The sequence below is a fragment of the Mangifera indica genome, chromosome 13, assembly GCF_011075055.1.
Source record: "Mangifera indica cultivar Alphonso chromosome 13, CATAS_Mindica_2.1, whole genome shotgun sequence".
Classification (NCBI taxonomy): Eukaryota; Viridiplantae; Streptophyta; class Magnoliopsida; order Sapindales; family Anacardiaceae; genus Mangifera; species Mangifera indica.
In genome coordinates this window covers 14358176-14374167 of record NC_058149.1, presented here as the reverse complement: position 1 = coordinate 14374167, position 15992 = coordinate 14358176, and the positions used below count along the sequence as shown (strand labels likewise).

General features: G+C 34.2%; 4 protein-coding genes across 4 annotated transcripts in view; 3 read left to right on the top strand and 1 right to left on the bottom strand.

Annotated features, from left to right (window-relative positions):
• Window positions 1-350: 350 nt before the first annotated feature.
• On the top strand, window positions 351-6642 carry LOC123193881 (glutamate receptor 2.8-like). Its single transcript, XM_044606956.1, has 5 exons — window positions 351-558; window positions 2871-4201; window positions 4696-5008; window positions 5092-5498; window positions 6048-6642. The coding sequence occupies exons 1-5, from the start codon at window positions 366-368 to the stop codon at window positions 6639-6641; spliced, it is 2838 nt and encodes a 945-aa protein (XP_044462891.1). The 5' UTR covers window positions 351-365; the 3' UTR covers window position 6642.
• A 3549-nt stretch (window positions 6643-10191) lies between these two features.
• LOC123194413 (histidine kinase 5-like) lies at window positions 10192-11282 on the bottom strand. The gene is made up of 3 exons (XM_044607603.1): window positions 10969-11282; window positions 10699-10854; window positions 10192-10385 (listed from the first exon to the last, which is right to left on the bottom strand). Exons 1-3 carry the CDS (start codon window positions 11275-11277, stop codon window positions 10263-10265), a joined length of 588 nt encoding a protein of 195 aa, XP_044463538.1. The 5' UTR covers window positions 11278-11282; the 3' UTR covers window positions 10192-10262.
• A 90-nt stretch (window positions 11283-11372) lies between these two features.
• LOC123194213 (glutamate receptor 2.2-like) lies at window positions 11373-13251 on the top strand. The gene is made up of 4 exons (XM_044607369.1): window positions 11373-11634; window positions 11776-11990; window positions 12516-12822; window positions 12908-13251. Exons 1-4 carry the CDS (start codon window positions 11373-11375, stop codon window positions 13249-13251), a joined length of 1128 nt encoding a protein of 375 aa, XP_044463304.1.
• Window positions 13252-13324: 73 nt separating this feature from the next.
• Window positions 13325-15992, top strand: part of LOC123194212 (transcription initiation factor TFIID subunit 10-like) — a 29262-nt gene continuing 26594 nt past the window's right edge. Inside the window, exons 1-6 of the mRNA XM_044607368.1 lie at window positions 13325-13381; window positions 13891-13932; window positions 14005-14069; window positions 14438-14500; window positions 14880-14937; window positions 15015-15065. Of these exons, the coding sequence (XP_044463303.1) occupies window positions 13325-13381; window positions 13891-13932; window positions 14005-14069; window positions 14438-14500; window positions 14880-14937; window positions 15015-15065 (336 nt within the window). The remainder of the gene's footprint in view (window positions 13382-13890; window positions 13933-14004; window positions 14070-14437; window positions 14501-14879; window positions 14938-15014; window positions 15066-15992) is intronic.

The window sequence follows — 15992 nt, the reverse complement described above, 5'->3', positions numbered from 1 at the left end:
GAAATTGTGATCGATTTTTTGAGTCAAATTCTTATGAATTGACAGTAGAAGCATGAAATTTTCCTGCAATCAAAGTCAGCAATAGAATTCTTCTAAAAATTGTAATTTCAATTTAGAAAATTATTGCTTTATTTTGTCCTTCCCATGCAAAGTATAACATTGTAGTACTCTTTCTTCTTGACCTTATACATATTCATACTTTTCAAATTAAATTGTATCTTATTTCTCCCTATATATATACAAACAAGTTGAGCTATCAATTGCTTATCCAAACCCTTAGTGTCGACGCTTCAAAGATGAGATTGAGACCTTGCAATCTGGTTCCTTTCTCTTTATTTCTGTGTCTATTAGCCACAGACACGGCCATGTCACAAAACAGTACGGTCCCTGTTAATGTGGGAGTGATTCTTAACCTAGATGGAGAATTTGGGAAGATGAGTTTGAGCTGCATCAACATGGCACTTTCAGACTTTTATGCCACCAACTCCCACTACAAAACCAGGCTCATCTTAAACACCAGACACTCCAAGGGGGACGTTATTGGTGCAGCTGCTGCTGGTACGTAAAACTACACCTCCCTCTCTTCTTTCGGCTGTTGTTTTTTATCCATTTTTGTTATAGCATGCATCCGATACGTAGGATACGCATAGACATCCATTATCTCATGCTTTTGTAGGATATTTCTACGCGCCCAGTGTCAAAATATTAACCAGTATTGTATTACCATCTCAAACGATATAGAATTCTCATATATACCTGGTATCTCTCCTGTGTGTTGGGAATTTTTGGATCCAAGACTCCATGTATTGACTCTTAAACTTGCTTCATTTACACTCTTCCAACAAACAAGTACAGTGACTCTTTTGGAGACCAAACCGGGTAATCAACCTTGTGAAGTCTTTGCTAAGAGAAATAGTACATTTTGAAGAATGAAAATTTTATAACCAATGAAATTATGTATAGAGTTTGGTATTTATGGTCAGAATTTCGCCAGTTCTAGACAGAGAGCCATCACAAGCCAAACTCAGAGTTAGATTTCCAGAAGAAAAAGAAAAAATGAAGGCTGATTAAGCAGCATATATAGTTGACCCTTGGAAAACATATTAGAATAATAATAATATAAGAGTTGGCCAAAAAGTCTTAACGCATTTTCAAATGTTGCGGTGCATCAATCTTGGGGCTAACATGTGAGAAAATAATAAGCTAGGACAAAGAAATCTTAATTTGCACTGCCAATAATAGGGTTGTTGAGAATATTTTGACCTGTATGTTTATCAGTTTCAGAACTAGGGATGGCAATGGGGAGGGGCGGGGAGGGGATCTCAATCCCCGTCCTCGTCCTCGTCCCCGTAGGGGATATCAATCCCCATTCCCAACTTGTCCCCGTTACGGAGATGAAAGTAATTCCTCGTTCCTTCCCCGTAAAGAAAAATCTTCTTCCCATCCCCTCCCCTCCTCGTCCCCGTGGGAAAAAATCCCCTCTCTGTACCCGCAAAAAAAAAAATATATTTTTTACCTTGTAAATACAATATAACTATATTAAATAACAAAATTAAGCAAAATTAAAATGAATCTACTATTTCAAATATCATAAATATAATATATTAACTCATTTAATATACACAACAAAAACCTAAATAAATTTTAAAAAAATAAATAATTTAAAACTATAAAAATATATTAGTATTTTAAATAAATATATTAATATAAAGGGACGGGGATAGGGGCGGGGAGGGGACACATGTATCCTCATCCCCGGTCCATCCTTGATTGCGGGGTTTTTTTCATCCCTGTCCCCGTCCCTTTCTCTGTTTCTATCAGGGAATCCTCTCCCCGTTATGGTCGGGGAGGGTCGAGGCCCTTAAAGTCAGACCCAAATTGTTATCCCTATTTCAGACTAGTGAAGGAATCTCTCGTGAGTACCGTTCGAATTGGCAATTCTTCAATTATAAGTAGTTACGACCAGTGTTATTAAAATCAGATTGATTGGATAAATTGATTCGATCATGAACAGACTTTTGGTTCAATCTAATTCATATTAGAAAAACTGATTTTTGTTTTTTATGTATTTATTAATAAAAAAAATCAAAATAATAATGGATAATATTAAAAGAGTATAGTTGACTAATTGGTTGAAAATTAAATAGTTATCATTTAAAATAAATAAATATTAATTAGAAAGAGAAGAATTATTAAAAATAAATAAACATTAATTAGAGAAAATAATTGAATTGATTTGATTTTGGTAGGTTAAAATAAATTAATTATTTATATAAGTATTTTTAATAAGAGAAAACTAGATGAGTGACATTAAATCATTTTATTTAAATATGTATTATTTATATTTAAAAAATGATAAATATTTAATAGTATTGAAGATACACATTATAATTTAGGAATCATTTAACCTATAAATCAATAAGATAATCAGTTTAATTATTAGTTTTGGTTAGAATGATACATTAGAGGATGTTGTATTGATCTCTATTCTTCTAATTTATCCTACCATTACAATTTGATTAAAACTAACTCATTAAATGAATGTGCTTTTGTTTTAACTTATTACTTTGTTTCTAAATTGTAAAGAGATTAGCCTTGAATAAGAAGCATTTAAGCTTAGGTTTCACAATAAATTAAAGGGATTTGATCAAATGGCAACTCATAGATTATAAAATAAGAAGATAGAATAAAAAGGTATAATTGTTAATGTTTTAACATACGATAGAATATTATTTTATATTTAATTTAAAATTATATAATTATATGATAACACGATATAAGTTTGTTATCTTATAGGTTCAAAATTGGTGTAAAAAAATGTTTATATTTCAGACATCTAATTTAAGAGAACCCATTTGCTTATTTTACAGCGCTAGACCTGATAAAGAATGTGGAAGTGCAAGCCATAATAGGACCGGAGAATTCCATGGAAACCAACTTTGTTATAGAACTTGGAAACAAATCTCAAGTGCCTATCATCTCTTTTTCCGCAACAAGCACTTCTCTTACTTCCCTCAGAAGTCCCTATTTCTTCCAGGCTACGGCAAATGACTCCTCTCAAGTCGGTGCCATAACTTCCATTATTCAAGTCTTTGGTTGGAGAGAAGCTGTGCCTATTTACGTGGACAATGAGTTTGGTGAAGGAATGATACCTTACTTAACTGATGCATTGGAAGCCATTAACACACGCGTCCCTAACAGAAGTGTCATTTCTCCGGTGGCTTCCGACGACCAAATTGCTGAAGAGCTTTATAAGCTAATGACTATGCAAACTAGAGTCTTCATTGTGCACATGCTCCCTTCTCTTGGCTCTAGGCTTTTTGCTCAGGCAAAAGAGATTGGGATGATGAACAAAGGCTACGTTTGGATCATTACTGATGGACTGACTGATCTGTTGAGCGCCTTGCAGCCTTCTGTGATTGAGTCAATGCAAGGCGTCTTGGGGGTAAGGCCTTATCTTCCAAAAACTAAAGCGCTGGAGAGTTTTCGGATTCGATGGAAGAGAAAATTCCAGCAGGAAAATCCAGGCCTTGTTGATGCCCAACTGAGCATTTTTGGACTGTTGGCTTACGATGCTACAATGGCACTAGCCATGGCAGTTGAGAAAGCTGGTACTACAAGCTTTGGCTTCGATAACACACATGTTTTGGCCAATGCAACAGACCTTGAAGCACTTGGCGTCTCCAAGAACGGTCCAAAGCTCCTTGAATCATTATCAGCAACAAGATTCAGAGGTCTTACTGGAGATTACACCTTTGTTGATGGGCACTTGCAGTCGTTCGCTTTTCAGATAGTCAATGTGAATGGCGATGGAGCAAGAGGGATTGGATTTTGGACTCCAGAGAGTGGACTAATGAAGAAGCTGAATTCAACAAGTGCAAATTCTACTTCAAAATCCCAGCTGGGAGCTATTATTTGGCCAGGAGACTCTATATCTGTTCCAAAGGGCTGGGAAATTCCAACTAATGGGGAGAAATTGCGCATAGGAGTGCCGGTGACGAATGGTTACAGTGACTTTGTAAAAGTCACAACAGATCCAAGTACTAAAAGAGCAACAGTCACTGGTTACTGCATTGATGTCTTCAATGCTGTAATGCAAGCATTGCCATATGCTATCCGTTATGAGTTCATTCCCTTTGCACTGCCTAATGGCTCTAGCGCCGGCTCCTATGATGATATGATCTATCAAGTCAAGCTTGGGGTAAAAGTTCTTATCCTTCCTAGCTTCGTAGTTTTTATTTGTAATTAAAAGACTTTATATAACAACACAAAGAATTCGGATCCAATTTTAAGTATTTAATTGGGCATCCAAATTATACATCATCATCAAATCATTCAATTATATGATGATACATCATTTAAATACTCATTTAAATATTTAAAATTTGGTGCACATAATTTTATTAAAGAATTATATACTCGTAATTGAATGCAACAACATTATGAAACATCTAGACAAATTTCTTATCAATAAAACACGTGAAAGATGATAGTATATATATGCGTTTCATATCGTTTAAGAATGATAAGATAAAAGTAAATAGACAATTTATAAACTTTTAGACTATCATGCAACCTTGTGTATATTGACAATGAATCAATCTCTTTGACTAGGATGCTAGACAATAGGAGTGGATAGACCTGGATAGTAGATTGGATGACTTATTTGATCTCTTTTTTTGTGGCTGTGAACAGAAATTCGATGCTGTGGTGGGAGATACTACAATTGTGGCGAACAGATCACAATATGTGGACTTCACATTACCGTATACCGAGTCTGGAGTATCAATGATTGTGCCAATCAAAGATGACAACAAGAAAAGTCCATGGGTGTTCCTGAAGCCCTTGTCATGGGACCTTTGGATTACAACTGCTTGTTTTTTCCTTTTCATTGGATTCGTCATCTGGGTCCTTGAGCACAGAATCAATGAAGATTTTCGCGGCCCACTTGAGCATCAAGTTGGAACAAGTTTCTGGTTCTCCTTCTCCACCATGGTGTTTGCACAACGTACGTAATTTCTTTCACCATTTACAACAATGCAAGGCTTTACATTGATGTTGTTCTTTAATATCCTCAAATTGCGTCTGCAGGCGAGCGAGTGTTGAGCAATATGGCTCGGTTTGTGGTGATTGTGTGGTGCTTTGTGGTTCTCATACTCACACAAAGCTACACAGCTAGCTTGACATCTCTCCTTACTGTACAAAGGCTCCAGCCGACTGTTAGTGATGTAGCGGAGTTGATAAAGAGAGAGGAAAATGTTGGGTACCAACAGGGTTCTTTCGTTGTGGGGATCTTGAAACAGTTAGGTTTTAAGGACAAAAATCTACTGGTTTATGATTCAGTAGAAGAATGTGACGCCCTTTTTCAAAACGGAACCGCAAACGGCGGCATAGCTGCTGCTTTTGATGAAGTCCCATACATTCAATTGTTTCTCGGAAAATATTGCTCCAAATACTCCATGGTTGACCCAACATTTAAGACTGCTGGTTTTGGCTTTGTAAGCTCTCTAAACTCTCTTCAATTCTGGCCTGTTCTAATTAGGTTAGGTTTTAATCGAATCTAGTTTGAATTTTTCTTTTTAAGTTCAATTTAAATAAAAATAGTTTAATTTAAATTTAACTCAAGTTTATTAAGTTAAAATTAAAGATGGATGGAGTTTAATTCGAATAAAAATATTCACTTCGAATTTAATTTAAGTTTGATTTGATTTTATAGTTTAAATTTATAAATCAAATTTGTTGCTCAAATTTACAGTTTGAATTTATAACTCATTAACAAAAAAAATAGTTTAATTTAATAATAAGTAAAACGATGTCATTTTAATAATTATTTATTATAATTTGAATCAAGTTACAAGTCAATCTTGAATCAAATTAAGTTATTTGTCCAGTTTGCAAACAAAATTGAGTTAAACCTCTTAACTCAAACTCGATTTAAATTTCAAAGTAAACAAATTTAACTCAAACCGACCAACTTTTGAGCCCAGGAAAACTCCTGATGCGCCTCATCTTCTCATGTAGCATTCTTTTCATTTGTTGTGTTGCAGGCCTTCCCACTTGGCTCACCTCTTGTCCCAGACGTTTCCAGGGCGATCTTAAATGTGACCGAGGGACAAAAAATGAACGAGATTGAAGATGCATGGTTCAGGAAGAACAACTGCCCGGACCCCAGCAGCTTAGTTTCTTCACGTCTTGGCCTTAACAGTTTCTGGGGGCTGTTTCTTATTGCTGGCATAACTTCAATCTTGACTCTCATCATTTCCATGGCCATTTTCCTTCACAAGCACAGGGAAGTCCTGAAAGAATCGAATCCCAGATCGTCGTTATGGACAAGGATTCGTACTTTGTTAGGAATTTTTGTTTCAAGGGACCTCACTTCCCATACTTTCAAAGAAAAAACTGGCATCCAAGCCCACCATAGTTTGGGGGCAGCTACTAGTACTACACCTTCTCCATGCAATCGCCACCCAGCAAGTCCCTCAAGCTTTTCACAGCACACAGATCAGAATTTTGCTTTCGATGAAGAACAAGGAACACCTTCAACTGAGCATGGAAATGCAAATCCTAATCCAAGTGATCAAGCACGTCAAGATATTGTGCCTGCAGAAAAGCACCCCAGCCCAGATCAAGAAAGAGCTTGAACCCCCCTTATAAAAGTAATCGTGTAGATATTATCCATGGCTCATATGACACTAGAATAGTTACTGTTGGAAAGTTAGAATCAATCCCTTGTAGTTATATTTAGTTTCCTATTTTCTTCCTGACTTGTAGTTTCTGTGTTTAGGGGCAGTTTCCTTTTTCTATCATGTTTCCTAAAACTACGGAAGGTTCTAGTTTATAATTATATAATGTAATATTTCATTCATAAAAAATCAACAAAATTTATTCATTTATGCACAGTGTTTGTTCTTGCTATCATAGTCGAGCAAATGGTCTAAATACTCTGTAGAATCCACGTTGTTCAAAACTTAATAGAAATACTCTCAAGATATTGTTTTCTTTTTTTAACCTAAAACATAATTTAAAAATTTAATAGAGTTACAAAATTACAAATCCAATTTCTAAAATCTTGACTTACTATCAAAATATTATTTGATTTAAACATATAATTTATTATGATCTTATTTGTTAGATTTATAATCTTTATATACCATTTAACTAGTTTTGTCTTTAACATACTCAAATCATGGCAAAATAGGGAGAACTTATCTCTTCTACAAGACCGCCAGAGAATTATGGGAGACAGTACAAGAGATGGTGAAATACCCAAATCTTCGTTATAGGTGAAACTTAAGGGGGCTATAAAAACTTGCGCACATATGGGGGTTAAGTGGAGATTTTTCTTTTTATTTACAAATAAAGTCAGTAGACTTTTCTTCTTACACAGACTGGAGAAAAGAGAGAAAGAAAGGGGAAGAAGGGAACAAAGAAAGGAAAAGAAAGAGAAGGAAAAAGGGAAAGGAAGAGAAAGGAATTTATAGGAAAAGGGAATAGGGTATTTCATTTTGTTCAAAAAATTTTAGAGTTTGATATTATTGTTCAATTTAGGGATTTCCAAAAATTCTAACCATATTGTTTCAAATTGGTTTGATTAGGTGAAGAAGAAGGAGAATTAGCAAGAGATTTCAACACTGGCTTGGAGACAACCCAAATCAGTGAGTGAAAATAGATTTTTCTTTCTTTACAATTTTTGGACATAAATTTCATTTATATTCTTGTGAAATTTTATACTATTTATTGTAAATCATTGAAAAATAGTGCCATGAATTGGTGGAAATCTCTCTCAAAATAAAAGGAAAAAAATAAAAAAATAAAAAAAAATAGTTTCTTTATGTATGTTGTGAATTTGGGTTATGGGAGGTTATAAAGTAAAAGTTATATTATTATATGGATTTAGATTGCTTAAATTAAGTTATGTTTACAATTTTAGTTAGTGACCAAGTGGAATTTTGGAAGTTTATTAAATTGAGGATTTGTGTTGTGGTCGAGTTGGAAGTGGTTTATTTGAGCTTCATGTGAGTTGGAAGTATTTAGTTGATGTTTTATGTGTGATTGAGATTTGCTTATGGTGGTTGTGGCGCTTGCCAATGAGTATTGTCCTAAAAATTGATATGGTGATAATAAATTATATTATTTAGATGTTTCTGGTTATTACCTATTATGCGATTAGTGTTCTGCCTGTGATATATTTATGTCAGGTATGACAGATTTAGGTGCTCTACCTGTACGATGTTATGCTGGGCATGACAGACTTTAGTGCTCTGCTTGGGCTTTATTTCATTGTCAAGTATGACAGAATTGAATGTTCTACCTATGTGAGATTTTAGTATACCGGATATGACAGTTGTTTTTCTTTTGCTCTGCCTAAGTGGGGACACCCCTTGGGTATGACAGATTTCCCTTTTATATGATATTTTGATGTATATCTTTATATAACAATGGTGGGATACCTATGGATCAATTTTTTAGAATCTTGATATGTAAGGAAACCTATAAGATAAAAATAGTATTGCTATTGAGTTGGAAGTGGAAATTCATAAATGATTGGTTTGCTCCTATGAGATAAAGGTAGTATTGTAAATTTCATTCTTGTGAAAATCAACTTGTGTGATGAACGTTTCAAGTTAATGTCCATGAGAAGCATGTGGTTTAAGCATAATTAGCATAGTGTGTGGCTCATATTATGACATAATATTATTGTTTGACATGCATTAATATTCTCAAAGATTTAAATTTCTTACTCACTGAGCTTTTAGCTCACCTTTATAAATATTTGCCTCCCTCCAAGACATCCTTCAGATTGTGTCGGATAATGTTCCATTGGGTTGTGCCACGATGTAGCATCTTTAGTGGATGTCCTCATTTGCACACATCCATATAGATTTTTTGTTGTTTTTTTTATAAACTTATGAAATGTTGAAAGGTCGGAGGCCTAATTACAATATTTTCATGTTTTCTAAAATGAGTAAAGATGTAAATTATTTTGTCTTGTATATGATAAGGTCAGAGGCCTGATTATAGGTTTATTTTATGATTTCTTGACTTTAATCAGTATGTATTTTGACATGTACTCATATAAAGGCCGGAGGCATAGAGATGATAATATATTATGTGCTAGGGTATGGTGCAGAAAAGTTTTCAAACAGAAATACATGATACGTTTCGCCCTTCTAAACCTATAACGATATTCTCAGAGATTATAGGATTAACGGGTCGGGATGGGTCTTGTCAGATAGACCTATTTACAAAGCATTGGATGAGGTAAAAGGACGATTGCTGGGCATGAACCCATTTCCCACCATCTGTGATGTCTTTGTTCATTTATAGACAGTTGTACATTGGTAGCGAATAACTACCATAATAAAGCTTATCGAAACTCCTGTATTTCTCATGGCTTTTTCCAGTTTTAGTTCAAGTTTAAGCTCTATTCTATTGGAACTATAACCATTTATGTTGAAGAAAATGACAAGGATGTTGAGTCCTGTAATTTTTTATTTAGTTCATCCCATGTTCTGATTGAGTTTTCTGTCAAGCTATATCCTAGTAAAAAGTAGTAACTAGGATTGCTTTCCACGTTGGCATCCCATAAAATTGTACTTTCAAAAGAAATATCAGAGAATTTTTGCTTTCCATGGTGTTACACTGGAAGAGCAGGATAAGTAATATCATGTATATATTTAATTTTAAATATTTAATTAGATATTAAAATAATATATTATTTTATAATTTATTATAATCTTATCTCAATCATCTGATGATTTTAGATATTTAATATAATATTTAAAACTAGATTAACATAATTTTATTGTTTGAAGATACACACATCATTTGGAAAACTGTTGCTTTCTGAAACAAATCTTGAATAATAATAGACAAATCTTAATCACGTCATAATTTGTTTTGGCCTTATCGTATGGTGTGACTAGAACATAAGTTTGCATCAGAAGAAAAATCCCATTGGCTTCTTTGAAAATTTCAGTGTTTCACCATATTAATACACCAGTAAGAGTGCTTAGCACAGTCTATTATACCCAACCATCTATAATTCCTGCATTTTCTTGCTTCATTCTCCATTATTTCCAAATCTTAGCAGCAAACTAGAACCTAGTGATACTATTAAAGAGTTCTTGGGGACAGACAGGAAAGAATAATATAGATCTTACTATTTACAGAGAGACACTAATAGCTGAGAAGAGCACGATACATTGATTACGAAACTTTCCTATCATTTTTTGTACACAAGCATGAATTTACAAGAGGTATCATGGAAAATATTGCTCAAGACACTCTTTTAGTTTTTGAAAAGTGACAGGCTTCGAAACAAATGAGTCCATACCATTTGCATAACACTCTTCTGCACTCTCTGACAATGCATTTGCTGTCATCTGCATTTGTATCAATTACTTCGTTAGTGTAAATAAATATATATCCAACTAGAAAAGCATTATGCTAGAGTCAAATTGTTCAGATCAAGCTACCATTTCTCTTCTGTTAAGAAAAATGCAAAGAGTTTTTAATATCTTAAAGTGCTTTTGGCATGATTCAGTCACCACACAGACCAACTTACACAGATGTAATTTATCATGATAATAAGTAGGCTAGACATAAAGAGAAACTATAGCCAGAAGAAAAAAAATCAAAATTATCAGAAGTGAACGGCCAGAAATTTTGAGGGTCGTAAAGAGCCTGAATACTCACAGCAATTATTGGAATGTGCCATGTGGAAGAATGTTGTAACAAATCTGGAGCTTGCTCGATTCCAGCCTTGGCAGCAGCATCCCAATTTCCAGTGTCTTCATAAGAGCGAATTATTCTTGTAGCTTGAAGGCCATCCATAACTGGCATGTGTACATCCTAACAAAATTTGTATGACAAATGGTATAGAAGTTGCAAGTTTCAAGTAATGAACGGTAAGTCAATAGAAAGAAAATGCAAGCTAAACAAAAATATTCATATTCTACAAAGTACCATAAAAACAAGATCATAATCACAGCATTGAACTGCCCGAACAGCCTCAACTCCATTATTCACAACATCTATGCTATGGCCTAACTGTTTCATCATTGACTGGGTGACAATCACATTAATCTTGTTATCTTCTACAAGAAGAATCTTTGGTCTTGGTTTTGTTTTGAGCAGTTCCGGGCCACTGGTAGATGTGCACTGGGAATATGTGTCGGATTTATCCTGCTTTAGACATGATAGTTGGGGTTCACTGCTCCTTGCCACTGCAACTGTTTTCCCATTAGCCTTCGAGTGCATAGGGGACTCTGTCATAGGGTTTTGTTGACATAAGATCTTTTGGTTTTGACTTTCTGCCAAGCACAATTTACCCCTTAACACAAATTTTGGGTATTTCATACGATGCTACAATGGCACTAGCCATGGCAGTTGAGAAAGCTGGTACTACAAACTTTGGCTTCAATAACACAAATGTTTTGGCCAATGCAACAGACCTTGAAGCACTTGGCGTCTCCAAGAATGGGCCAAAACTCCTTGAATCATTATCAGGAACATTCAGAGGTCTTACAGGAGATTACACGTTTGTTGATGGACAATTGCAGTCTTTAGCTTTTCAGATAGTCAATGTGAATGGTGATGGAGCAAGAGGGACTGGATTTTGGACACCAGAGGGTGGACTAATGAAGAAGTTGAATTCAACATGTACAAATTCTACTTCAAAATCTCAGCTGGGAGCTATTATTTAGCCAGGAGACTCTATATCTGTTCCAAAGGGCTGGGAAATTCTAACTAATGGGAAAAAATTGTGCATAGGAGTGCCGGTGAAGAATCGTTACAGTGACTTTGTAAAAGTCACAACAGATCCAAGTACCAAAACAACAACAGTCACTGGTTGCTGCATTGATGTCCTCAATGCTGTAATGCAAGTATTGCCATATGCTATCAGTTATGAGTTCATTCCCTTTGCTCTGCCTAATGGCTTTAGCGCCGGTTCATATAATGATATGATCTATCAAGTCAAGCTTTGGGTAAAAGTTCTTATCCTTCTTAGTATTATAGTTTTTATTTTTAATTAGAAGAGTTTACAAAACAACACAAAGAATTATAAGCAATAGGAAGTGCACCCAGTTTTGAATACTAAATTTAGTATTCAGATAACATATCATCACGTAATCATCTTATCATATGATAACATATTATTTAAGTATATAATTAGACACTTAAAACTAATTGTACATAGTTTCATTGAAGAATTATATGTTTATAATTTATTGTAAGAGCATTATTAAATACCTTCGTACAAATCTCATATCTACATTGTATAAAAAAGATGTTAGATATTTATAGATGTCTCATATCAATTAGGATGTTAAGACAAGATTGATTAGATAATTTGTGAGCTTCTAAACAGTTAATTCATGGATGGACAAACTAGTATAACCAACAAGGCATGTCTCTATTGGACACAGGCATGTTAGACATTAGGAGTGAATATAGACTTGATAGTAGATTGGATGACTTATTTGATCTCCTTTTTGTGGAAATATGAACAGAAATTTGACGCTGTGGTGGCAGATACTACAATTGTGGCCAACAGATCACAATATGTGGACTTCACATTTACCGAATCTGGAGTATCAATGATTGTGCCATTCAAAGATGACAAGAAGAAAAGTCCATGGGTGTTCGTGAAGCCCTTGTCATGGGACCTTTGGGTTACAACTGCTTGTTTTTTTCTTTTCATTGGATTCGTCATCTGGGTCCTTGAGCACAGAATCAATGACGATTTTCGCGGCCCGCCTGAGCATCAAGTTGGCACAAGCTTCTGGTTCTCCTTCTCCACCTTGGTTTTTGCACAACGTACGTAATTTCTTTCACCATTTTAGCTACAATGCAAGGCTTTACATTGATGTTGTTCTTTAATTATCTTGAACTGCGTCTGCAGGGGAGCGAGTGTTGAGCAATATGGCTCGGTTTGTGGTGATTGTGTGGTGCTTTGTAGTCCTCATACTAACACAAAGCTACACGGCTACCTTGACATCACTCCTCACAGTGCAAAGTCTCCAGCCAACTGTTAACGATGTAGCGGAGTTGATAAAGAGAGGGGAAAATGTTGGATACCAACAGGGCTTTTTCGTCGTGGGGATCTTGAAACAATTAGGTTTCGAGGACAAAAATCTACTGGTTTATGATTCTCTAGAAGAATGTGACGCCCTTTTCCAAAATGGAACTGCAAATGTGGGCATAGCTGCTGCTTTTGATGAAGTCCCATACATTACATATAAATAACACAAGTTGGAATGAATAAAGAAGAAAGAGAAGAAGAGACAACAAAGTCGTATTGGGTTTTCAATGCGCGTCTATGGGAGATTTTTTTGTTCTCTCAATTATACTATTAGATTATTCTGATTTTTGGACTGTTAGTAGAAGACTCATCATTCTTCATTCTAAACAATGGAGATCATGGTGTTTAAATGTGATTAGTTATCTGATACAGCTTTGTTTAGACGATACTTAGAAAAACATCTCTCTGTCTTTCATCTACCGTTGGATTGCTCTCAAATTTTGTTAGTATTTTACGCATATCTTGTGTTATATTTTGGATGGTGAAGATCTATTTTTTAGTACAATAACGTAAGATATAGGCTTTCAAATTTGTTATGATATTTCTTATTCTTTTTTATAGTTGTGTTATTTTTTTACTTTGTTGTTTTGAAAAGTTGTTTACTTATTCGTAAGCTGAAAATAGTATAATATTTTTTTTATATAGTGGATTGATTATTTGGGTAAGGTCTCATGGATTTACTCTTCAACCACGTTAAATTGTCATGTTCATTCATATTATATTTATTTTTTATTGTTTAGTGTGATAAAATCATATTTTGATTGATTATTTATTGGCACATAGTTCAATTAAGTAGGAGATAGTTTGATTTTGATATTTCTAATTTAATTGTTTTCTCCCCAATAGTGTGGATTTGTCGAATTTGTAAAACTTGGCATAAATACATAATAACAATTCTTATTATCTTTGTTTGATAGATACCTGATGAACTGGTGGAGCATTACTTAGCAAAGAGCGGCTTTCAATGTTCTGATGTTAGATTGTAGGTATTCCTTTTATTCTTTTCGATTTTAAACATGAATTTTGTTCCTGGGGTTTCAAATAGTTCTTCTTCCGAACCTTGTTTTTAAGCGGGATTTTAAACATGCATATTTTTGAAGGAAGCAAAATTTCAGTAAAGCTGAAAGTTTTGTTCTTCTTGCAGCTGTATAGTTGGTTTGCTTTCTACTTCGAAGGAGTTAGCTCATGTGAGGACTGTATGTTAAAGTTCTGAGAAAACTATGCTTTTGATGCTTAATTGTTTGTTTAGCTCAAATCTTGGTTCTGAAACTCTAACTTGTTTGTATGCCCTTTTCCTTTGATTATCATATATTGTCAAGTTAAACTAACTTCATCTATTATTTCTTTCAGAATTAGGGTGGTAGCAGTTGCCACACAGAAGTTTGTTTCGGAAGTTGCAAATGACGCCCTTCAGCATGCTATTAACTTTTTCTCTTTATGTTCTTGCTTTGACCTTAATTCCAAGGCTTTTTTATGAGTTGGATGAATGTACATGAAAGCTATGATTGTATAATGAACTTGCATTGAAGTTGGTTAAACTTGTAGGACAGCATTTGCTGCACATTCTACCACCCACAAAATCTCGGGGTTGAAATAATTTAAAGTCTTTTTTTTTTTTTTCAACTGGGATCTCGCATTTTTTTAATTACATCCAAACATTTTCCAATTCAGCTAGTAAATCTTCCTATGAACTATTTTAAGATTTTGCTTTGTAGTGGTAATATTGTTAGTTTGTGATTAACTTGGAATTTGCAGTGGAATATTTATAACCTAGTTGTGCTACCTGATGTAGGCAATGCAAGGCAAGGCAGGCAGCATTTGTCATGGACAAAAGGGAGAAGCAACAGAAGGTGCTCCATCTTTTGCTTTATATTTTAAGAAAATACTGACTGTTTTTTACTAGTGTAAATTTTTTTTGTTGGAACAGGATAAACGTTTAATCTTGACAATGGAAGATCTTTCAAAGGCATTACAAGAAGTAATCACTGAAATATTTCATATCGACTTTGTTTGAGCGTCAACTTTCTTTGCTAGTCTCATTATGGTTATATTTTTCATAACTTGAAGTGTGGAATTATTTCAAACTCTGCAATTTAACTTTTAACACGTTACATAATATTTGTATGAGTTGTTCAGATTTTTGAAACGAAAAACAATAAAAGTGTGTCTTTTTCAAGAAATTTTTTATTCATATGAAACGATCATATGACATGTAATGTAAAGTCAAATTATACTATTGATTGACCTTTTGTCAATTTTTTTTTTATGATGAACATATAAATATAATGTTTGTACTACTTGTGGGATAAGTTAAGTTGCAAAAATGATGTTTGAGTGGAACAAAATTTAAACATAGCTTTAATCAATTATTTTGTTTCTTCGATATCACCTTTAATTTTGACTATCGGGCAGATTTATGGCCCTTGAAGAATCAATATTTGAATGTTGATGCATGTTACATCCAATTGGTCTTGGGCATGCTTAATCTTCTTTAAGCTGGAAGTCAACAAAATGAATTCATCATTTGGGTACTTAGTTATCTTAGAGATGTGCATTGACCTTTCTTTGAGCATAAACATCTTTTGATAATTTTTTTATAAGTTACAAAATTAATATAGGGTACTCTTCAGTATAATTTCCTGGAAGTATCGTAATGAATGACTAAAAATTAAACTGATTTTGACATCCAATAGCTAGCCCGACCATGGCCATAATTGAAACTTTGCTTAACTACAGAATTTTAATTTTAATTTCACCTTCTTTTCCAGACTATTGAATTTAAATTGATGTCTACAGACTTTGACTTCCAAATCCATGGCTTTGATCCATATTATAAACCTCCCTTATACTTTACATAAGCCTTAAATAACCCTCTAGGTGTCAATTTAACTAAGCTTATTAGTCA